General features: G+C 35.2%; 2 protein-coding genes across 2 annotated transcripts in view; one reads left to right on the top strand and one right to left on the bottom strand.

The window, feature by feature from the left end:
* Positions 1 to 2746: 2746 nt before the first annotated feature.
* LOC125683560 (serine/threonine-protein kinase greatwall-like) overlaps positions 2747 to 26534 on the bottom strand; it is a 50353-nt gene continuing 26565 nt past the window's right edge. The window contains exons 11-14 of the mRNA XM_048924840.2: positions 9928 to 10041; positions 9339 to 9443; positions 8027 to 8137; positions 2747 to 5656 (exon numbers count right to left, since the gene is read on the bottom strand). Coding sequence (XP_048780797.2) covers positions 5610 to 5656; positions 8027 to 8137; positions 9339 to 9443; positions 9928 to 10041 — 377 coding nt within the window. The 3' untranslated portion in view covers positions 2747 to 5609. The remainder of the gene's footprint in view (positions 5657 to 8026; positions 8138 to 9338; positions 9444 to 9927; positions 10042 to 26534) is intronic.
* On the top strand, positions 11723 to 16206 carry LOC125683563 (uncharacterized). Its single transcript, XM_048924841.2, has 2 exons — positions 11723 to 11874; positions 14279 to 16206. Exon 2 carries the CDS (start codon positions 14986 to 14988, stop codon positions 15943 to 15945), a length of 960 nt encoding a protein of 319 aa, XP_048780798.2. The 5' UTR covers positions 11723 to 11874; positions 14279 to 14985; the 3' UTR covers positions 15946 to 16206.

Genomic DNA, 26534 nt, shown 5'->3' with positions numbered 1-26534 from the left:
AAAATTCATTCAGACATCTCAAGTCTTTGCCATTATTTACTAGTATCTAACATTTGAAATAGTGAATTTGGGAAGAAGTTAATGGGGATTTTTAATTTAAAACTTCGAATTTAAATAAACGGGAAAATTAAATTACTTTTATTTATACAGTACATCTATTTCACTTTTTAGATACTTTAATTGTATATCTTTTAGTCGACTTTTTACGAAAAACCCTAATGATATTGACCATCGTTAAAGTCTTTTGGGAAGCATAATGCATTTACTATATGCAATTCAAAGTTTTCACCGTGTAAACCCAATTTCAGCATCTAAAAAAAACAACAACACAAGATGTGTTTGTGAAACACAAATGCCCCCGATAATGGCCAATTCCAAAAGATGGTCAAGGTCACAAGGACAAATATCTTGGTACCAGTTGAAAGATCTTGTCACAAGAAATGCTCATGTGCAAGATGAAAGCTCTAATATTTACCATTTAGAAGTTATGACTAATGTCAATTTTTTTAAGTAGGTCAATCATCAAGGTCAAAAGGTTTAGTATCCATGGAAAGGTCTTGTCACAAGGAATTTTCATGTGAAATATCAAAGCTTTAGCACTTACTGTTCAAAAGTTTTAGCAAGGTTAAAATGTTCAAAATGTAGGTTAAACTCCAAGGCCACACGGTCGAAAATGTTGGTACCCACGCAAAGGTCTTGTCACAATAGGAATACTCATATGAAATATCAAAGCTCTAGGCGTAGCACTTACTGTTCATAAGTTATTAGTAAGGTTAAAGTTTCAGACATAATGGCAGAATTACAGACAGGACAAAAACAATATGCCCCTGGCCTTCGATCTCGAGGGCATGAAAATTGGAATAGTAGTTATCGAGAAGAAGTCAAAAATGTTCAATTGTTAACATATTCAATCAATGACCATTTTGGCCCCACCCTGATACCAAAAATCCTTACCCCTGAGATGATCAAATCTGCAATAAAACTGATATACAGCGCAAGTAACTTTATAAAACAATTGTTTAAATGTTTGCATTCACCTGAGCGTATTTATACAATCCACAGGAAGTTTCGAGTTCGTAATGCTCCGAATTAGTTATCGACCGAATTTGTTACAGTCCAACTTTATTTCATTTAAATTAAAAATGAAGATAACAAACAGTGATCAATCTCATAAATCCAATCAAGAACACAAATCGATAATAAGACAAAGGCGGACCCCTGGAAACACCAGAGGTGGGATAATGTGCCTAGGAGTAAGCATCCCCTATCGACAGGGTCTCAACAGCCTTGAGCCCTATATCTTGATCAGGTAAACATAGTCATCCGTAGTCAAAATCATTGTGTAACGAACGGCTTAATAATTCGTATGAGGCAAGTTAGACAGCATTTGAAACCAAACTGTAATACAAGGGTATTAACAGTATGAACGAGTAAAATCAATCTGCTCAACAGATCGTCTCTGTGTACAACGTCACCTCGTTTTTACATGTAATTAGAAAGATCGATATCCTCGTCTCTATAAAATATCCCTTACCCATTCTACCGTTTCCTTTTCCTTATCATTATTAATATCCATATTGCCTATATGATAATATCAGATAGTAAGCATAATATGCCAAAAGTTAGTAACAGTACGGACGTTCTTTGTGTGTGACGTCATATTCTGTTTTGTACATGTATATATCATTACTATTTATACAAGGAAAATGTAGGATAAGGAATACGTGTTGTGATCAATCAAAAGTAAGGAACAGTGGTCCAATTCTCATATCCTTCAAAAGAATATAAATTTAATAGGACAAACACGGACCCGTGGAAACACCTGAGATCATCGCCGTGAGCCCTCTATCTTGATCACCTAAGCAGAGCAATCCGTTGTCAAAATCACTTTGCAAAGAACGACCTACATTTGTAACAATTGGCAAGAAACACGCCAGACAGAATTTAACATAATGATAGGTTGTATTTGCAAATGTTGCTTTTTTTCTTCCAAAGCCAGGACTGCATTTTATGTTGCTTTTTTTCTTCTTTTCCATAGCATGTAAAATTATCACAACCTTTTGAATTATTGTATGTGTGAGCCAAGTGTGCAAATTGGTATGTGCAAAATATATGCAATGTTTACATATGTAATATTCAACACATATAGCGCAAAAATAAAGCATATAAAAACAAAAGCAAATTTACGTCAAACCCAGAAAACCCAACAGCTAGTCTTTAAATGCGAGTATCGCCCTACATTGAAGAAGCTATCAGTGAAGGATTGCTTTCTCAGTATCGACAGTGAATTTTCTAAGTATCAAAGAAACTATCTTGAAAAACTTTGCAAAAAAAAAACTCCCCCAGAAACTCGAGTAATTTCCTATAAATTATATTGCTATTCATAGATTGATATGCCATTGGCTTAAGAGATTAAAACGAGGTGCATACATATCAAGACAGGCCATTTCTTACTGATCATAATACTCAGGTCATTCAAGATAAAGACGTGGAGAGTTAAAAAAAATTCTTGAATAGATTTAACATTTCAATGATCATGAATTAGTATGCAAAAAGAGCTTGAAGCAAAGGGGAAACTCAACAAAGTTTCATTCTCTGCATTCTACATTTCAGGACATCACAATGTAATGTTGCCAGCTGAACCTTGCTTGATCATTCACATTTAAATTTCTCACTTCTGCTAGGTCTAGCTTAGGACACTTCACAACAAACTGGAAATTTTCTCCTAGGGACATGAAACTCTAGATATAATGAATTCTTTATTGTGATACAGTACAAAGCAGATGGTAAAATTGTGGGTATGTAAAAAGAAAGAAAGAAAAAAACACCTAATGGAAATATATAATGTATGTTGGGATTCTATAGGATAAAAAGGAGAACTAAAGTTGTATTTAGTACTTTATACTACAAGAGGCCCATGGGTCACATTGCTCACCTGAGTAACCTTAGCCCTGCTGTTGTTCAGCTGTCGTGATTTTTTAAAGTTTTAGATTTATTTTTGCAATCTTCATTACCATGATTTTTTAAAACCAATCTTAGCCCCAAAGGGTCTTGACATAACCGAACCTGAATTCACACATGGGAATGCCTCAATACCAATATGACTAACATAACCTTGCTGTTCTAGAAAAGGTCAAGGTTACAGAATCAAAGGTTAATTATGAAATGAAAGGTCTTGCCACAAGAAAATTATATACAAAATATGAAAACTTTACCCCAAATAGTTCAGGAGATACTGAATAGATTAGGTTGTCTTAAAAGTAGGTCAAACTCCATGGTCAATAGGTTAAAAGCTGCATAAAAAACTGTCGAGTCCAAACAACTTGGGAGCATTTGCATATGATTTAATGTGGCCCTGCTGTTCTTAAAAATAATTTACTTTCAATTGATTTCCTGTGTATTCCCATATCAGACTTTGATCCCCTATTATGGCCCCATCCTATCCCTGAGCCCCCTGATGTGAACAAACTTGAATTTGAACTACTTGTAAATGATTGCATATTCATGACTAACCATGGCCCTGCTATTCTTGAGAAGAAATTTTTCCCCTATATATATATTACCATGTTAAACTTTAATCCCTTATTGAGGACCACCCTACTTCTGAGAGCCACAATTAAACAATATTGAACTTGCACTACCTAAAGATGCTTGCATACTAATATGACTAATCATGGTCCTGAAGTTCTTGTCCCATGTAAAACTTTGATCCCCAGTTGTGGCCACATTCTAATTCCATCGACCATATTGTAAACACACTTAAATATGCACCACAAGGGGATGTTTATGGCCCTATTGTTTTTGTTGAAAAGATTTTTAAATATTTTTCCTGCACATCCACATGTAAAACTTTGATCCCACTATTGTGGCCCATCCCAAGGGACCATGATTTGAACAAACTTGACTCTAATATATTTCAGGAAGTGTTCGTGCTAGTTTCAACTTTTCTGGCCCAGTGGGGATTTTTGAGATTTGTAAATGAACCCACCTATTTTTGCCTTTTCTCAATTATCTCCATCTTGGAGGGAGCATGACCCTACATTCGAACAATTCTCAATTATTTTCCATTGACAAAGGATGTGGCTCTTCATTTGAACAAAATTGAATCCTCTTTACCCAAGCATGCTTTGTGACAAATTTGGTTCTTGAGAAGAAGTGAAAAATAAGAAAAGTCTACTGACAGACTAAGACCGGACAAAAGGTGATCAGAGATGGGATGTCACATTTACATGTCTGTCCTTTAAATGAGAATTGGTGAAAATATTAATCAACATGCTTTATAAAAAGTTTTGAAATTGAATTCCAGCAGTTATGCTGAAAAATAAATACATTTGCAATTAATTTTGTTTACTAGCTTTATCTGAATACAAACAGAAATATCTTCCATTTAACAAATACATTTTACCCTAAGCCACCTGTGAATTTTGCAAATATTTACCATATTTCCACCTTAATGATCTTGTGTGTTCAATTTTCACCTGGATATAGATAATAGAAAACACTATATATTTTCTTGGTAGCTCTACTGTATCAAGATTTGTGAATAGTTCTCCATAAAAAGTGACACAACATATCAATATTTCACAGGACTAGATTTCTATGGTTAAATATAGACTGTGTACAACAAAAAATAATTAAAATCTACAAATTATAAAGTCTCTCAAACAAAACAGCATTACTAGTTATAAGATGCACTCCCTCCGGACCACAACCCATCTGCCACAAAATTTTTTACGTCTCAAGTTCATATACTGGTTTAGGGGTTTCAATAATCTTGGTAGAAATTCGACTCAGCTGAATATTTAGAATGACACCTTCACCGAATTTCAGAGCAGTCCTTCATATGAAATACATGTCTGGAAATTTACTTTCAGCTTCAGCCAGTTCTACCAATGAATGTGCACTTAGGTGACACAGCTGTTTGTTTCAAATAATTGATTTGACTGTTAATCTAACCTTTTATCACTATTAATTTGCATTGCTTACTATGTAGGTATTAAAACCCCAAAATATAAAGTCACTAAATTTTCAGTTCAAATGAAGAATTCCATGGCACATTTCATCTCCGTAAATTGAAAAGTTCCTGTGGTCTGTTATATTAAATTACTGATGCATAGTATCTCCACATACCTACTTGTACATTGCTAATTTATAAAACAAACTTTAGGAACTATTCAATTTCGGGAGATAAAATATTGCACCATGGAAGTCTTGATTTGAATGGAAAATTAGTGATAGTTAATTTTATGGAATTTACATCATGAGATGGTAACTAATGCAGCATTAATAGTGATACAGATTTGTTTTAATAGTCAAGTAGCTTATTTGAAGTGAACAGCAGTGCCCCGGAAGTGTACATTAATTGCTAGAACCGGCCAAAGCTGAAAGTAAATTTCCAGACAGGAATTATGAAGGACTGCTCCGAGATTCGGTGAAGGTGTCAGTCCAAATATTCAGCTGAGCCAAATCTCAACCAAGATTAGGGTTTCAATAAATACACAATTCTTTACGATCATTACATTCAGCCTCCCCCTGTCAGCTTGAATTATCTCCCTAGTACTCCATGTGGATAGTCCCAGTCCTTTCCAGCTTACAGTCTACAGAGATATTCACAAATCTATTCCAGACACCATCAACTGCTGTTGAGAGTTTCGAGCTGAAAAATAGAACATAAATTATCCATAGCATTTCACAGTTTTTATTTTTTACAGATGATGAAATTCAAAATAATTGATAATACTTTCTTGAATACAGTAAACCTCTGTTGTGGCAAAGTGCCTTAAACACAATTCTGGTTCGTTAAACATTTGCTAACTAAAGGGAATTGTAAGTTACTTTGTTATCAGCGAAAATTCAGTTTAAACATAAAGCCTGTAATTCAAAAAATCAAAGAGATGTAGATTTAAATTTTTAAGGCTTCAGCAGTACTAATGTGTGCCATATAAAGAGATCTAATCACATTCTATTCTTCTAGCTCATGAACGTCTTTGACCTTGTTTATTGGCAGGCGATTAAAGCGTTTAGTTGCAGTACGATCACCTGGTGTGTACTAATAGTATTGTTACAGTAATATTGGTCATCATTCATGAAAATCAAAACTCTCACTTCGCTCAATATACAGTCGTGATCTGGGCTACAATTAAGAGATTCTTTGTTGTCTTACATCCCATTCAAATTTTTTTTACTTATGTAGGATGCCACCATCTTTATGCAAAGTACCACTAACTTTTGACCTTTGTAAGGTGCTCAGGGCCGTAGCAGTGAGAATTCTTCATCGTTACGATGTCTACTGTGACTCAAGTCCTTCGTTTTGAAGGTTATATCCTAGGACGCTAAACTTTCTTTTCCGATGTTAACGTGTTAAGTTTTGTCATGGGTTCTGGATTGAGAATTGAATCCTGGTATTCCGGTGCAGGAACAGACACTGGCTATGTTAACATGTAAAGTTTTGTCACAGAATTGAATCCTGGTATCCCAGTGCAGGAACAGACACTGGCTATGTTAACATGTAAAGTTTTGTCACAGAATGGAATCCTGGTATCCCGGTGCAGGAACAGACACTGGCTATGTTAACATGTAAAGTTTTGTCACAGAATTGAATCCTGGTATCCCGGTGCAGGAACGGACACTGGCTATGTTAATATGGAAAGTTTTGTCATGGGTTCAGGATTGAGAATTGTACTCTAGTATCCCGGATACAAAGCTAGAACCACTAAGTTGGTTATTAAAGTAAAGAGTAATACACAGTTTTTTGAATACATATCATTACAGCACTTAAAACTCTGTGATTTGTTGTACACAATTTCTAAAAAATGTATTTTCATTATGTTTATTTGAAACTATTACTGATTGCAAAGAGTCAATGACTCAAAGGACATCCGGACAGACATACTTAGTACAGAAAGAGTCAGCATCAGCAAGGTGGCCTGAAAAGGACACTACTTCAACTCACAACCAGCGGTCAAGAAAATCAGAATGTCATCATGGACTATTCAACTCACAACCAGCGGTCAAGAAAATCAGAATGTCATCATGGACTATTCAACTCACAGCCAGCGGTCAAGAAAATCAGAATGTCATCATGGACTATTCAACTCACAGCCAGCGGTCAAGAAAATCAGAATAATGTCATCATGGACTATTCAACTTTCAACCAGCTGTCAACAGGATCAGTTTAGTGTCGTCATGGATTATTCAACTTACAGCCAGCGGTTAAGAGGATCAGAATAATGTCATCATGGACTAGCAAATATTTACACTTATAATATATAGAGTGTCAAATTAATGAGAAAATATTGTTTGGTAGGCAATAATAGGAACTCAAATGAATGTAAAATATAAAAGTATAAGGGTTTTGCCTGACAACAATCATGGCTAGTCTGTGACTAAATCCCTATGGTATAAGGGTTTAATTTCCCTGACAACAATCACAGCTGGTCTCTGACTGAATCTCTATAATGTAAGGAAGCTTTTTAGCTTTCCCGGTCCACAGATTCTTGAAAAAATTTGAAACATCCCACAATGACTATTTATAATTTTCATTTCTCATCTCCGCTGGGAAGAGGAATTGTCCTTCATTACAATTTTAAATCCCAGGAAGTTTTGTGTCAAGTTTAGTTGAAATTGGCCATAATTTTTTAGGACAAGAAAATAATTAAATGGGGAAAAGTTACAGGTGGCAGCAGAAACATAAAAGAATAAAAGACAAATTTTGATCAGAAGAAAACCTTCACCTGCACTATTACCTTCACCTACTGGTAAAAGTAAGTTATGAATTCTTCCTCAAAGTTTCTGACTGTACCTTCAAAGTAAGTTATGAACTCTTCCTCACAGTTTCTGACTGTACCTTCAAAGTAAGTTATGAACTCTTCCTCACAGTTTCTGACTGTACCTTCAAAGTAAGTTATGAACTCTTTCTCACAGTTTCTGACTGTACCTTCAAAGTAAGTTATGAACTCTTCCTCACAGTTTCTGACCGTACCTTCAAAGTAAGTTATGAATTCTTTCTCACAGTTTCTGACTGTACCTTCAAAGTAAGTAGTGTCTTCATCATCATCAGGCTGGGGGATAAATGGAGGCTCCACCTCCAGGAGACATTCCCAGTCCACACCCTCAAAAAAGTCCAGCTTCTGCACCTCTGTAATAAAATTATCAACCACAGTCAACAAGAAAACAAGATTGCTACACGTAGCCATGTCCCCCACCGCCGCAAAAAAAAGTTGAAGCAGAAAAGTCTAATAACTCCTGTAAAATTTGTTGAATCCAAATGACGGCACAATATGATCAACTACACATGGTGACTAACAATCCTACAAATTATAAACAAAATCCATTGAGCGGTTTTGGAGGAGTTGCGTCCACAAAGTGTTCCTATAGTGTAGTATGTACAAATTCAACAAAGTCCCATAACTCCTGTCAAAAATGTCGAATCAAAATTCCGGCATAATATGATCAACTACACATGGTGACTAACAATCCTACTTAATATGAACAAGATCCGTTGAGCAGTTTCTGAAGAGTTGCGTCCACAAAGTGAAGTGGGACGGACGGACACCGGTATTTCTGTGTCCCCTTCTGCGATGCGGTGGGGGACAAAAATCACTGACAGTCAACAAAGTTATAAACCATTGTCAACAAAGAAATTATAAACCACAGTCAACAATGAAATTATCAACTGCAGTCAGCAATAAAATTATCAACCAGTCAAAATGAAATTATCAACTGCAGTCAACAATGAATTTTTCAACCAGTCAACAATGAAATTATCAACCAGTCAACAACAAAATTATCAACCACCGTCAACCAAGAAATTATCAACAACAGTTAACAAAGACATCATCAAGCTAAGAAATTATCAACAATAGTAATCAAAGAAATTATCAACAACAGTTGACAAAGAAATTATCAACCATAGTTAACCAGGAAATTATCAACAACAATTAACAGGAATATCATCCAACACAATCTAAGGGAAAACTATTAACAGCAATCAATGGAGAAATTATCAACAACAATCAATGGGGAAGTTATCAACCACACTCAACCGGTAAATTATCAACCATGGCTGACAGAGAAATCATCAAGCACACTCAACTGAGAAATTATCCAACAATATTTCTCCACCCTATAATGATAGTCAGCAAGTAAATCATATACTGTAAACATTGACAGGTATAGATAATATGCACTGTCAAGTTTGGCAAGTAAATTATGTCTTGTAAACATCGACATGGGTATCATTTACTGTAAGAGTGGACATTCTAGTTTAGGTATATTGCCAGTAAACTGGATAAAAGTTATTTAGTTGAAATAGCTGACCTCACTGTTGGCCTACTAACCTTTGTCCCTGGGTCGATCTGTAGGCTCCATTGTTAGGAGAGTATCGATGGCTGACTTTGCAGCCACAGATAATGGCTCTTCATCATCTCCTGGCCAAGGAATATCTACAAAACAGATACTTCCTGATCACAATAATTATAAAATATCTACAAAATAGATACTTCCTGATCACAATAATTATAAAATATCTACAAAACAGATACTTCCTGATCACAATAATTATAAAATATCTACAAAACAGATACTTCCTGATCACAATAATTATAAAATATCTACAAAACAGATACTTCCTGATCACAATAATTATAAAATATCTACAAAATAGATACTTCCTGATCTGTATGATTATAAAATATCTACAAAACAGAATCTTCCTGATCTGTATGATTATAAAATATCTACAAAACAGAATCTTCCTGATCAGAATAATTACATAATATCTACAACATTCAACATATCCTGAATTTTTTTTAATGATGAGATAATATTATTCAATGTCAAAATCATAGTATTAATCACTTAAAATGAACGTAACGACTTGACCTTGTTTGTGGGACTAGAGAACACTAAGCAGCTGTTGTTACAGACCTCTGTTGAGGATGTTCTGGAACACTAGGTCTGGAGTCTGATCATTAAACGGTGGAACTCCTGTCAGGAATTCAAATAGACAAACCCCCAAAGCCCACCAGTCTACTGCTGCATCTGTTGAGGAAAGACAATGCTAGCTTAGAATAAATCATTATCTGTTGAGGAAAGAGAATAGCTTAGAATAAATCATTCATCTGTTGAGGAAAGAGAATAGCTTAGAATAAATCATTCATCTGTTGAGGAAAGACAATGCTAGCTTAGAATAAATCATTATCTGTTGAGGAAAGACAATGCTAGCTTAGAATAAATCATTATCTGTTGAGGAAAGAGAATGCTAGCTTAGAATAAATCATTATCTGTTGAGGAAAGAGAATAGCTTAGAATAAATCATTCATCTGTTGAGGAAAGACAATGCTAGCTTAGAATAAATCATTATCTGTTGAGGAAAGAGAATAGCTTAGAATAAATTATTCATCTGTTGAGGAAAGACAATGCTAGCTTAGAATAAATCATTATCTGTTGAGGAAAGAGAAAAGCTTAGAATAAATCATTATCTGTTGAGGAAAGAGAATAGCTTAGAATAAATCATTCATCTGTTGAGGAAAGACAATGCTAGCTTAGAATAAATCATTATCTGTTGAGGAAAGAGAAAAGCTTAGAATAAATCATTCATCTGTTGAGGAAAGAGAATAGCTTAGAATAAATCATTATCTGTTGAGGAAAGAGAATAGCTTAGAATGAATCATTCATCTGTTGAGGAAAGAGAAAAGCTTAGAATAAATCATTCATCTGTTGAGGAAAGAGAATAGCTTAGAATAAATCATTATCTGTTGAGGAAAGAGAATAGCTTAGAATAAATCATTCATCTGTTGAGGAAAGAGAATAGCTTAGAATAAATCATTCATCTGTTGAGGAAAGAGAATAGCTTAGAATAAATCATTCATCTGTTGAGGAAAGACAATGCTAGCTTAGAATAAATCATTATCTGTTGAGGAAAGAGAATAGCTTAGAATAAATCATTATCTGTTGAGGAAAGAGAATAGCTTAGAATAAATCATTCATCTGTTGAGGAAAGACAATGCTAGCTTAGAATAAATCATTTATCTGTTAAGGAAAGAGAAAAGCTTAGAATAAATCATTCATCTGTTGAGGAAAGAGAAAAGCTTAGAATAAATCATTCATCTGTTGAGGAAAGAGAAAAGCTTAGAATAAATCATTCATCTGTTAAGGAAAGAGAATACTAGCTTAGAATAAATCATTCATCTGTTGAGGAAAGAGAAAAGCTTAGAATATTAAATCATTCATCTGTTGAGGAAAGAGAAAAGCTTAGAATAAATCATTTATCTGTTTAGGAAAGAAAATACTAGCTTAGAATAAATTATCCCTCTGTTGAGAAAAAGAATAGCTTAGAATAAATCATTTATCTGTTGAGGAGGAGGTAAGATGGTTTGGTTTTAAAGGAAATGCATGACCTATGTATCCAGGTCTTCCCAATGGTATTATTTGTTGAACAGAAATTTGTAACCGTACGTGGTATTGCAGATGACTTCAAGCCTTACTAATTTAACATATCTTGGTAGTGACATGTTGATAATTTTCTTTGGATTTTGTATTTGACAGACGGGGCATCGTAAGCCTTTATTTAAAGATCAGTGTTTGTTTTGTTGCTTTATTGTTTTTCGTAGCTTTAGGTGAATGTATACAGCGTACCAGCATTCAGCTGTGATTTGTGTATATATGTATAATGAAAACTTAAAGTCACTCTCTCCTTAGTGACTGAACCTTTAACTTCCCTTATTCAGGTAAACATTAAGTAAACACCTGGATGACACATGACAACAGACTACTAGGAAGAAAAAACACCAAACCGAAAGTTGAACACAATGGCTGATTATCCCACCCTTGTAGGCTGCACGTCAAGAAAAACAACTAAATACTGAAAATGTGGTAAGTAATGTTCACAATTGGGTAATTAGAATAATCAAATTAAAGAAAAACACTATTAAGAGCAGATTTCTAATTCTTCTGATATAACTATAATAACAAAAAGCCATTGATCACAGCTTTAGTCTCAAAGTCAAACAATATCTCTCATTTATCACATACAAGGGTATTCATTATGATTAATTTTCATTCATTAAGATACCATGTAACAAAATTAAAAATACGAAAGGAAGCTCTTGAATTTTGAATTTGAACTTTAAGCCATATAAGTTACTATTTTGTAAATTTCTGCGATTAACGCTAATACTATAATTGAGTGGTTAAAGTTATCAATCACATCTGTTTTTCCTTTTAGTTCTTACAAGTTTATTGTTATTTTGGATTTCCAAAATTTCGGCTTGAGCATCACTGAAGAGACATATACATGTATTTGTCAAAATGCGCATCTGGTGCATAAAAATTGGTACCGTATAAGTTTTACATTATGGCCTCTGGGTCGAGGCCTCTGCTGGTGGACTGTTAGTCACCAAGGGTCTCTACAGCCCAGTAGCTAAGTACTTTGTTACTAGCTTGAAAATACGGATGTATATTTAATTGCTGTGATAAGATTTAGAAATTCATTTCAAAATTAAGGATTATCTCCCTCATGCATACATGTAGCTCTGATCCTTAGACGAATTTGGCTCCAGTCTTTGGCACTCTGTTTTTCCTTTTAGTTCTTACAATTTTATTGTTATTTTGTATTTCTAAAATTTCGGCTTGAGCATCACTGAAGAGACATTATTTGTCAAAATGTGCATCTGTTGCATCAAAATTGGTACCGTATAAGTTTTACATGACAAATAAATTTTCAACAATCATATAACTACCTAGTCAATCTTCACCAATCACATGACAAGTCAACCTTCACCAATGAAATGAAAGGTCAATCTTCACTAATGAAATGAAAGATCAATCTTTACCAATCAAATGAAAGGTCAATCTTCACCAATCACATGACATATCAATCTTAACCAATCCCATAACAGGTCCATCTTAACCAATCATATGACATATCAATCTTAACCATATCCACATGCAATCACATGACAGGTCCATCTTAACTAATCACATGATATATCAATCTCAACAAATCACATGACATAATAATGGTCCATCTTAAACCAATCACATGAAATATCCATAGCAGTGATATGCCACATTGTAAATATATGTCAAAAGCAAACTAAAGGGGTAATCTGTCATTTTTACTGCAATTGTTAAACATTACATGTATTTACAATTGAATTACATAGATTCTAAAAAATAAACTGTATATTTAGAAGTTATACCATTAATCATCCTTAACTGCAACTCGTCTTTTATAGAGCACGTTTTAATCACATCTTTACTGGATGAATCCTCAATGCTTGATACACAGTTATAAGCTGTTTTGTGAGGTTAACATAAATTAATTATACCAGTGCAACTGACGATTTTAGGCCCTTTGTACATGTATCATGTTCTTGCAGGATATTGTCCAGATATTACTTAATTTTTTTTGAAAATGTCAAAACTCTGATCACCTTTTCTAGTACATCTGTAAAACTGAAAACAGATCTAATCTGTAAAATCTCAATGCAATACACTGTACATGTACATGTCATTGTATTTTCTGGTGTGATTCATTGGGGTTAGGGTTAGGGCATCTTGTTTCCATCTATGTTCAGCAGCCATTAGCAGAACCTTCCAAGACATAATTTTGGACTGATCCGTGCCAAAGTTCAATCATACACCAATTCAACACTAAATCTGACCCTGATCTGCACACATTTACTCAGAATTTGCTGTGCTGACCATCAAGGATTAGAAGCACAATTTGTGCTGCCTGCAATGTCTACTACCAATAACGTCAAAAACTTTCTTACAGCCAGATCCTATACACCACCTCTAGGACTTCTCTATACGAAATCTCTTCAAATTACAGAACATGGAAAATCTTGGCATGTTTTTTATTTCAAACAATTTTTGTGCTAAAATGATTCTGCTTTTGTATAAATTCAGGAAATATTTTGTGTTGTCAATTTCTATCATCACTGTTATCCAGAAATATGCCATCTGTTGAACGCATCATCATGTTACATCACATAAGTGACAAGGAAATCACACTAAAATCTGTCCCAGTACTTTACAGATTAATCAAGCACTTACTTGCCTTCAGAAATAATCATATCTAAAATGCATACAGATAAATCAAAAGTTTTTTTGCACAATCCTATATATTTCAACCAATTCCTCATCAAAACATCATTCCATACTTCATGAAAAAATTTTGAGTGTCCAGTTATACCTGTGTAAACAAATAGAAATACAACCAGGCTTATTCAAAATGATTACACTTATCAAAATATTTCCATTTTTTTTAAAGATGTGACCAAAATCTGGGAATAAACATGGCCACTGCCACTTCCTGGGCCCAGGAGCTCATCACTTGTGATCTTAACTGTGTCAACCCCGTCCAGCAATTCTGTAACAGCTGCCAAGTTGGTCTGTGTGCAGGCTGCATTAACAAACATGTCAACAGCCTCAAGTCTATGAAGCATGACATCGTTCCCTTCACAAAGCGCACAGTCCAGCTGGTATTCCCTCCATGTACCTTTCATTCCAACCAGAGATCTGAGGGCCACTGTCAACAGTGTGATGTCCCAGTTTGTTTCACATGTCTCTTAGCTTCACATAAAGGTCATGATGTTGAGGCCAATGCAGACATTATTGACAGAAAGAGAGGAAATATCAAAAGGGAAACAGAAGAAATTGAAAGCATCATTATCCCTAAAAACAAGGAACGAGATACAGATGCTGAAGAGAAGATTTCCAAAACCATGACCCACTACTCTGGTTTACAGAAAGAAGCCAGGCATAAAAGAAAACAATGGCATGTAGAGGTAGACAGCATCTTTGACAAACTTGAATCATTGATTGAATCACTCCAAGATCAAGAAATCACAAGTTTGAAATCCTTCCAGAATAAACTCAGAAATCAGAAATCAAGCATGGACCAATCTGTTCATGAAAACAGGCAGATCCTCAAATCCAACGATGCATCTGATGTCACCAACTACAAATCCAAACTAGATGAATTCACGAACATCCCAGAAGTGCCTGATTTACTACTACCCTCTCTTGGAACAAACACAGTGCATAGAATTAGGAAAATACAAAGCTAAACTGACACAGACAACCCTGTCCAGTCGGATAGATCAAGTCTCCATTTTGACAAATAAATTAAAAGAAGCCAAAGTGATAGCAAACATTCCAACCAATGTTAACCCATTATATAGAGTAGCCTGCATGGAATCCGACAGAGCTTGGATTAGTGGAAGAGACAAAATGATACAATGCATTGACATATATGGAACTGTACAAGACACTGTCACCAGTACATGTTTTGATTTCCCTACCGATATTACAGTGAACAGACAGGGAGAACTGATTTACTGTGATAGTGCTCATAGAACTGTGAACATTGTCAGACAAGGGAAGACAGAGACACTGATCACAACACCGCGGGGCTGGCATCCGAAGGGACTGTGCTGTTCCAGAGCAGGGGACATCCTGGTCAGCATGGTTACTACTGATTATAGCCAGTACAAAATTGTCCGTCATCAAGGACAGAGAGTGACACAGGAAATAGATAAAGATGAAGACGGCAATCCAATCTATCAAGGAGGGGATTATCTAGTGTTTGTGACGGAGAACAACAATGGTGACATTGTGGTCTCCAATATCAACGATAGAGTAGTGGTAGTGGTGGACAGGACAGGAAAAGTCCGATTCCGATACAGAGAAAAACCACCGGGGGGTCAGCAACCATTCTGTCCAGAACAGCTAGTGACAGATTCTGTGGGTCACATCATTGTGGTCGATCAATTAAACCACTGTCTTCACATTCTAGATCAGAATGGACACCTCCTGAGATGTGTGGACAACTGTGGATTATATAAACCATTCGGGCTGAGTGTGGACAGTGAGGGGAGGTTGTGGGTGGGGCAGTATGACTCCAGTGAAGTGAAAGTGATCCAATACATGAAATAAACATAAAAACATTTACATTTTGTAGGTTCACATCATATACATTGTACATGTACAATGTTCCCCATGTAATGAAATTCGAGAATGTAACATGAAAGACTGGTCATGTCTAGATAGAATACGACACCCAATGTTATGCATTTTTTAGTCTTTAAATTATTTCATTCATATTGAAATACAACATACATTAATTTTATTGATTGCAATTACAATGCTAATACTTGTAAAATTACTATACATTTACATTAAAATGTTTAAATATGAGTTATTCACTGAAATATTGTCAAAATGGTACTGCCTGTTTCACTCACTACAAGCACTGGTCTTTTCTTTATTTTTATTTGTTTTATTTTATATCCATGTAGTTTTTCAATCAGAAAAATTAATTATACATACATTGTAATTATCCCAACAAGTATGAAAAGTGAATGAAAGGTGAAGGAAACGAACAGTGATCAATCTCATAACTCCTATAAGGAATACAAAATAAAGAGTTGTGCAAACATGGACCCCTGGACACACCAGAGGTGGGATCAGGTGTCTAGGAGGAGTAAGCATTCCATGTCAGCCAGTCACACCCACCAGGAGCCCTATGTCTTGGTCAGGTAAATCAAGCAATCCGAAATCAAAATCAGTGTGCCAAGAACAGCCTAACAATCGATATGAAACACGCCAGACAGCATTTGACCCAAAGATAGGTTTGAATTGGCAAACTAGATCATTATAATGACCATAGAATTTGTGAAATGCTGACTTTAAACGAGACTGTTCAAACCCCTTTAACATCAACTTGTTTGTCAGTAGCCTGCCTCAGATTTAACAAGAGTACTGCAAATGGTACAATGTACGCCCATCAGACAGTGAAATTCAACCTGCAAGCATATTGTGCACTCTGAATTGATACAACATACATTCTGAATAGAAAAGCCTTAAAGTGGGTCATGGTGCACCAATCCATCTGACATGTGAACTGATTATGTATTTCTCCAAGAGTGAGGTTGAAACAAAATGTTGGTGCAATATCTATCTATATATATCTATCTATGATGATAAAAAGTCCAGGAAACCATTTGATCTACTTTTAGCCCTAAAGAAAGTCATGGTGCACAAATTAAGTTGAAATGTTAATTGATTATGCATTTCTCTGAAAGGGATATTGTGACTAAATTTCAGAGCAATACCTGTGACCATACCAAAACATGAGGCCCATGGGCCACATTGCTCAACTGAGTCACTTTGGCACATATCTAAAAGATTTTTCCTAAATATTCACATGTAAAACTTTGATCCCTATTGTGGCCCCAACCTACTCCCGGGGACCATGCTTTTTACAAACTCGAATCTGCACTCAAGGAAGCTTTCATGCAAATGTAAACTTCTTTGGCGAAATGGTTCTTAAGGAGTAAAATGTTAAATCTTTTTTTCAATTTATTGGTTATGTAAAACTTTGATCCCCTATTGTGGCCCCAAACTAGTCTCAGGGATCATGTTTTACAAACTTGAATCTGCACTACATCAGAAAGCTTTCATGTTATTCTCAGCTTTTCTAGCTCAGTAGTTTTTGAGAAGAAGATTTTTAAATATTTTCCCTATATATTTGTATGTGAAACTTTGATCCCCTATTGTCGCCTCAACTTACCCCTGGGGGCCATGAGTTTAACAAACTTGAATCTGCACTATGTCTGAGGAAGCTTTCGTGTAAATTTCCGCTTTCCTGGCCCAGTAGTTTTTGAGAAGCAGATTTTGAAAGATTTTCCCTATACATGTATACTTTGATCCCCTATTGTGGCCCCATCCTACCCCCGGGGGACATGATTTTAAAATTTGAATCTGCACTTTGTCAGGAAGCTTTCATGTAAATTTCAGCTCTTCTGGCCCATTGGCTCTTGAGAAGAAGATTTTTAAATAACCCCACCCTAGTTTGGCATTTTTGTGATTATCTCCCTTTGAAGGGGGCATGGCCCTTTATTTGAACAAATTTGAAAGCCTTTCACCCAAGGATGCTTTTGGTCAAGTTTGGTTATAATTGGCCAGGTGGTTCTGGAGAAGAAGTCGAAAATGTAAAAAGTTTACAGACAGACAGATGACGGACAACAGGTGATCAGAAAAGCTGACTTAATTAAGTCAATTGAGCTTTCAGCTCAGGTAAGCTAAAAAATTTGGAAAACTGTTTGACCTACTTCTACCCCTAAAGTACTGTAGGTCATTGTGCACCAATCCAGCTGAAATGTTAACTGCACTTGTCTTCTCCGAGAGGAAGCCTTTGACTAAATATCAGGGCAATATCTGTATCCGTAATGAAAAAAAGCTTGGAAAACTGTCTGACCTATTTTTAGTCCAAAAGTAGGTCAAGGATGGACCAATCCAGCTGAAATGTTAACTGAACTTGTATTCCTCTGAGTGGAAGCCTTTGGAGAAATATTAGGGCAATATCTGTATCCATAATGAAAAAAGCCCAGAAAACTGTTTGACCTACTTTTAGTCCTTATGTAGGTTACGGACGACCGACCAATCCAGCTGAAATGCATACTAAACTTGTATTCCTCTGAAAGGAAGCTTATGTGTAAATTTCAGGGCAATATCTGTATCTGTAATGAAAAAAAGTAGGTCAAGGATGGACTAATCCAGCTAAAATGCAAACTCTCTCTTACAATTCTTGAGGGAGATATTGTGACCAAATTTCAAAGTTGTACATGCATCTGTTGCGGAAAAAAGTCAGGAAAACATGACCCGGGATGGATGGACAGCCAGCCGGACAGATGCACGGACAGCGCCATAACATAACATGTCCCGTCTAATGACGGGCGTATAAAAACTGATCATACGCAAAACAATTTCATGCATATGAAATCAGTTGAGAGATATAAACACCATATGCAGGTGATAATATTGCTACATAAATATGGGAAGTTAATGATGGAGAAGTTGAAATCATCCCATTTGTCATAAAGTTGAATTATTAGTTTGCCGTTAATATCTACTTTCAATAAAATATTTAAGTATGAAGCAGAAGTGGACAACTCTGTGGTGTCTTTTACTTCGAGTTCTCAGGGATATATCGAATCGACATATGCATGAAAATGATTATTGCTAATAGATAAAACATTGATATATTTAAATGTGGAGCTGAAAGCCCCAGCAGGAGATATTTTCTTCTCATGTAGAAGGTTTTGAATATCAGGATATATTATTTTTATGTATTGTAATGCACTTCACCATTTGTTCGTTTGATATCACGTGTCAAAGTATGTAAATGTTGATTGACTGGGTCTTTCTAATTATAAATATAAAAAAACTCGGATTGACCTGTACTTTCTAATAATAGATTAGGGAAATTTTGCTATGTGCAACAAAGAATGCGATTCGCTGACGTATGTCATTCCAACCAATCAAATTCTCTTTCCGGTTCACGTCATTACCTACTTCTAAACAATATGGAAGCGAAGCCTGCAGACATAGAAGGAAAAGGTCGTTTTGCAAAAATAATATAACATATGTAGCCCTTTCAATCGGTCAATACATCCATTCATGCTCGGTCGATATGCTTTTCTGTGAAGTCGATATAACTATGGATCGACCTCATGAAAGGGCTATATTTGTATAATATGTTTTTATCACTTTCATTTATACTCTTTATTAACTTCTGCAGTGTAGATAGCTCTAGTTTAACCATTCTCTGATACACTTAATAATTGATTTATCAATATCACAAAGTGCTGCTTTAAAAACAATGATGGACGAAAACAGATAACAATAGGTCACCTGCAGTCACACCTGAAAACAGATAACAATAGGTCACCTGCAGTCACACCTGAAAACAGATAACAATAGGTCACCTGCAGTCACACCTGAAAACAGCATCCATCAGAAGCAGTAATATCATCAGAAAAATACAACTTCAATGTTAACTTTTATCACTCTATTCCTTCACATGAGAAGGTCATCTGGACTAGCAGCAGAGAGTAAGTATTAACACAGTGATCGTAAAAATGTTTCTAAACGACTTTTAACCGTTGCAGATAGTAGAAGGTATGAGTCAGATGTCAGTGCTGTCGAACGGATTTTCTCCACCGCAGACTTAACCCTAACGACAAAGATGTTTGTCTCCATCAGTTGTGAACTATTTGAAGACCAATATAGATAATGAAGATAAATCATTGTGGTGTGGCAAAAATTTTCTAAAAGATATTCTTCTTTGTGTGGGCTTTCTCTTTTTTTGTTCATCTATACTAATTACTTACCAAATCACTTGTCATACTGATGCACAATGTTTTTAAAGTGAAAAAAGCTAAAAATTTGGAGCAATAATTCATCTTTATTCAGATGATTTTCTAACAATCAATAGGTCAGAAGAATTACGATTATAATTCATTACAAAATTTTGATCGATTGCCATCCAAAAATATTTACATTCAAAATATTTCTGCTTTTGATATCTTTTAATTTACATATTGAAATGATAGCCATTCCTCATGAATATGAATGATGTGCGCATGAATCTTGATGAATATAGTAAATCTATTTAACAGCTGCATGGGAATTCTCCGACAGAAATGAAAATAGAATGTATTCATATAAGAAATAACTTTCAATTTTGAAAATACATGAGGGTATGAACAGCAATGCTTCACACAACATACTTTTCATGATCATGTTGAGCATGTTGGCATGAAGTGTCTCAGTTCATACCCTCGTGTATTTTCAAAAAATGTGAATTTATTTCTTAAATATCATCACATGACTGTGTCTGTTGCAGTATAATTTATTTAGCAATAGTATGGGGCTTCATAATGGAGGACAGTTTTAAAATGTCATTGCCTAATCATACACAGATCAACCTATACAATGAAAAATAAATTTTATACAAAGGGTCATAACGCCTCTTTAAAAAATTATATCATTTCAAAAGTTGAACTTGTCCACTAAACAGATACATGTACACTGCAAGTTTAACACCTGTCACATTGCATATATAGGTACAATAAAGGCTCTAAAGAACATGAATTGCTCGCCCGGGTTAATTAACTTAAATGCATAACAAGAGGCCCATGGGCCACATCACTCACCTGAGTCACTTTGGCTCATATTTAAAGATTTTTCCTAAATATTCGCAGGTAAAACTTTGATCCCTATTGTGGCCCCCAACCTACTCCCGGGAGCCATGATTTTTACAAAATTGAATCTGTACTGTCATGAAAATGTAAACTTTTCTGGCCAATGATTTCTAATGATTTTCCCTATATATTTGTATGTGAAATTTTGATCCCCTACTGAGGCCCCATCTTACCCCCAGGGACCATGATTTTTACAATCTTCAATCTTTTTAAAGATTTTTTTCTCTTCATTAGTTATCTAAAACTTTGGTCCCCTATTGTGGTCCCATCCTAACCTGAGGGGTCATGAGTTCAACAAACTTGAATTTGCACTATATCAGGAAGCTTTCATGTAAATCTCAGCTTTTCTGGCTTAGGCCAGTTTTTTTATTTCTTGGTTTACGGATCCGCTGATCCCAATTTCTGGGAAATCGGAGAAGAGAAAATATGCAAATTTCTACTTTTTTTAATTCCGTCGATTCTACCCAACGTGTCAAACCAAAAATGAAAATAAAATGCATTTTAAATTTTACAAATAGAAAATCGTGAAATGCAAACCTATTGATTTAAATGTGGTAATTACTATTCGTTTTGCGAAATATCTTTATTCCGTATTTTTGAAAACCATGTAAACAGATATGGCCATGATGACAGTAACGATACTATATATCGTTCTTTTCCATGAAATAGATGCCAGATGACATTTCATCTCCAAAAAAAGAGAAGGAATTGATAGAAATAAATATTTCTCATACAATTGGTGGTATTCTTGCAGTGCTATTTGGGTGTTTAAGGATAAGGGGAAGGTACAGTTGTTAGCGACTTTACTAGATAGGATCGGGTGTTCTATCGTTAAGTGATAAATGTCCTACGGACCCGGTTTGAGTGTGGTGAGGGCCGGTCCCGAGACACGGTTAGATTATTCTAACTAGTGACTTTATACCACAGCAGTATATGTCTTAATAAATGTATTTGGATACATTGAGTACATGTACGTGCATCTCTGCCATCAAAAAATCCTAATAGGGAATAGAACAGTGTGAGAAATTGTTAGACACTTTTGATACTATAATGAACGCCCGTAAAAAATATGACCAATTCCCAAATGAAACTCGGAAAGGTATGCATATTTCTCGAAAATAAGTATACCTTGTGTGCATGTAGTGGTGGAGTACCAAATGAAAATGAAAAACAGAAAACAACACTTTTTTTCAAAAAAGGTGGTAGAGAATTCCAAGGGCATATCTATGTGGGGAAAAATGGGGTTAAAATTATTTCATGGGGTATAAACATTCTGAAATTAAAAATGGAATTACTACATAAAATTGTAATAGAGGGAGAAGCCTTCTCACGGCCCGCGGAGCTCTCCCTATAGATAACACGTATATACATGTTTAAAAGGAAAATATAGAAAACTAATGAAAAATTAAACTATACCTATGGAACTTGAAAATTTTTGTCCCAATGGCATCGATTCGAAAACTAGCACGTAGACATGTATTTCTCCATTTTGAATCTCGTGTACCCAAGTTAACGTCGTTGTGAGATGTTACATGAAATCCGTAAAAGCATGTAAATCTTATTTTTTAAATCATATAATCACTCCTTGATTTAAAACGCGATTGTACAATGCAACGTCTCCCTATGTTTGTGTATTTGCTAAACACCGACGCTGAATATGACGTCACAATGTACTGTTTACGTCAGTTGCATAGCGTTTCCCGCGTTCAATAAATAGGCGGATCAAAAATGTCTTAAGTTAGAATACTTTGATTGAGCTCTGTCCTCGCACGTTAGCCTCACTTAGGTGCTAATTTTTGAAGATATTTTTGCCCTGTTATGGATCTAGATACTAATGCCAATATTTTTTGCTTCGCCCTCAAACACGGTCACGCCGTAAGACATATTAGTGCTTAGTGCTTATATATTAATTTTTTTTCATTATATTTACAATTTGTAAATGTAAAATCTTTGTTGAGTATATACAGCAAAATTACTGAACAACATAATTTAAATACTGGATACTTTTCAACATCATAGAGATATGACCTTACACCATTTTCTCAGCTAATATGCTTTACCAAAGTGTAAAATAGATAATAATTATACACTGAATTTGAAATTGCATTTTTTTCAAAATTCATAGCATACTATAGTCACTCTAAAGATTTTTTAAATCTAATATTTAAAAGTGATTTAATACATGTTATGTTTATTTGTACTCACAAAATGATGTTAATGATTTATTGAAAATAAAACGATAGATATTAAAAATGTTTATTTATTTATTTATTTTTTTCTCCTGACCGACCCTAATTTAAAAAAAAAAATCCGTAAACCAATAAATTAAAAAACTGTGGCCTTAATGGTTCTTGAGAAGATTTTTCCTATATATTTATATGTAAAACTTTGACCCCCTATTGTCACCTCATCATACTCCCGGGGGGGTCATGATTTGAAGAAACTTGAATCTGTACTGTGTCATAAAGCTTTTATGTAAATTTCCACTTTCCTGGCCCAGCAGTTTTTGAGAAGAAGATTTTTAAAGATTTTCCCTATATATTTGTACTAAGTAAAACTCCGCGAGACTAATAGAATCCTTCATTAGTACGAGTGTGGGATAGGGAAATCCCACCGAGGGGACAAGATTCGCAGTCTAGGACGAGGCTGTGCCGAGTCCTAGACGGCAAATCTTGTTCCAGAGGTGGGATTTCCCTATCCCACACAAGTAAATAATGAAGGATTATTTTTCTCACATTTTACCTACAGTTTAGTGCATAGATTTATGAGCTATGAGAAAATTTTAAATTATGAAAATCCTCATTTGAACTTCAATGCAAAAACTAATTAGATAGGCAGAAAGATCATATCCGAAAATGGTTTACACTGTAAGTGTAAACTAAAAAACCCAAGGTTGTCCATCAGAAAGTATACTACATTAAAATTTAAAGAAAACAATGCAAAATATTTTACTTCACCGTGTAACGTAAATCTTCACCGTGTAACGTAAATCATAGAAAATATATGACGTCACAATCAAATGACGTCGCAGCAATGTGAGACAGAAAAATCTCACATGGCTGTCTCGCATGGGTAAAGTCGATCTCACACTGGTGATAATGTGAGAAAGCACTAGCCATACCGTGACTGAGATCACTTGGCGAGACAGTCCCAGTCATACCATGACTAAGATCACACTGCGAGACAGCCCCAGTCATACTGTAATTGAAAACACTCCGTAAGACAGCTCCAGTTATACCATATGACTGAGATCACTCCACGAGACAGCCCCAGTCATATTGTGACTGAGATCACTCCAAAAAGTAACAAGTCATTTTTGAGGCTATTAAACAGAAATAAAGAATTTCAGTGACGTCATCCATTGTGTTTAGTCATTGAATAGTTTGACTATTCAATACCTTGTAGTTGAATAATCAACTATTGAATGACTAAACAAACAGTTGTATGGCAAAACAGTTTTACATGTATAGTAAAACAGTTGTATAGTAAAACAGTTGTATAGTAAACGGTCTACTGTTGAACTGTTGGTTTGAAGCTTGCAATAAGAGAAAGCTAAAGATTGCACATAAATTTTGTTACATTTTAAATTCTACAGAAAAACACATTTCTTGATATGCAGTACACACTGAGCTGATATATCCACAGAATTACTTATAACACATTCATTGAAACACATTACATCTTGCAAACATGAATAAGCCCATGCACAACATTACTTCTTGATTCCTATTTACTGCTTCTTGTCAACTGCATCAGAACAGCGACCGGTTTTTCGCATACAAATTGTTCTGACAGTGCTGTACATCCTAGTGGTTGCAGTTTAAGAATAAAATCTCACTTAGCCAGTGTTTTGCACATGCTTATCTCAACTTTAGCTGAAATGAAGTTAATTCCAATGAACTTATCTGTGTATCATTTGCCCTTAGCTGGTTTTGGTCCTTGAGCGAAGTTGAAAAGATGCATCAGAAATAAAATGTAGGTGTCACAAAAACACTATTAGTATTCTCTATATGCTAGCTGCTAGTATTTTCTACTTGGAACTCATTTAAAACTCTTTTGAATCCATTTCCAATTCTTCATCAGATATATCCAGGGTTCGAAATTAACTTTTTCTACCACAGGCTAATTTTAGCCTGTGTGTAAAATACCCACTGGCTAAAATGAAAACCTACAAGCTAAAATAAAAATAATGAAGCACTGCTCTTCTTTCTTGTTTTTCTTTTTAAATTAATTTTAAATTAATTATTTTCCCCATCATTACTGAGCCTAGTGGGTCAACAGGCATCGTTTGGACAAGACACTAAGTTATGCAAGTCATATGGTGCAATGTTTAGGTCTCTTGACCATCGCACCTCTAACCCACAACCTGTTTACCGCAGACCTGTCTAGATCCAAAGTCTTCCAATTTCATGCCACATCAAGGGCGTCACTAGTGATTTTTCAAAGCGAATCCCCGACTCATGGTTTATAAGCAGCACGATCACGAGTCCCATGAACTTTTTTGATAATCGTCTACGCTGTGAGTAATGCACTCGTGTAATCACTACAACCCTACCTCAATATGAGAATAAATTAATGTAGATCAGCTGTATATAGGACATTCTGATAAAATTTACTACTGGAAGACTTGGTAAAACATATACTCCGACTTCTTTGTAGATAAATGAATAACAAAAACCTCATACTTGGAATTCAATTTAATCATCCCTATAAGTGAACAGGAATCGTGGCACATGTCTATATTGTTCATCATACTGCGATGTCAGACCTCTAAAGCATTTGTTTGACGCCGAATTTCTTAAAAATTCATAACAGAAAAATCCAGATGAAAACGGTTGTAGAAATCGGTCGTTCATGTAAGTGTTTGTATGATTCTGAGTGCAAGTTAAAGAAAAGCGAATAGCGCATCGCCGTATAAAACGGATACGATCATGGTTTGTAAATCACCACTCGCTAAGATTTTCGAGTGACCACTATTTTTACTCGCTATTTTTCAAATGTACTCGCAATTTGCGAGTATTTCTCGCTAATTTCGAGCCCTGATATCACTATCAGGTCAAAGTTTGCTGAACACGATGCACTTTAATTTCTCTCAGATTCTAAATCCCCAAATATCATTGTGAACATTATCTATATTCTCACCGTAGCCTACTTACTTCTTTAGATTTATTTTGTGTAAGAAACTTTCATCAACTGAATCCATTTCCCTTCTTTCATGAAATGATGTGAGAACTTGTGTAAGGGCCTTTTCATAGACAATATTACTGTTGAACAGATGAATGGTCCCGTGCAACGTCAGACCAAATCTGTCACCTGACAGTGTCTTCGGCCCTTGGTGGTGATACTTTCTCTGAACTATTGAACACCATCTTGTTATTTATCCATTACAGAAATACATAATTAGGACATGAATGCCCCCGCTATATGCCCATGCTAGTTAACTGTCCATTGTTCAACAGATTATAAAAATTCTATGAT

This window comes from Ostrea edulis, chromosome 6, assembly GCF_947568905.1.
Source record: "Ostrea edulis chromosome 6, xbOstEdul1.1, whole genome shotgun sequence".
Taxonomy (NCBI): domain Eukaryota; kingdom Metazoa; phylum Mollusca; class Bivalvia; order Ostreida; family Ostreidae; genus Ostrea; species Ostrea edulis.
This window is presented reverse-complemented; position numbering and strand designations above follow the sequence as displayed.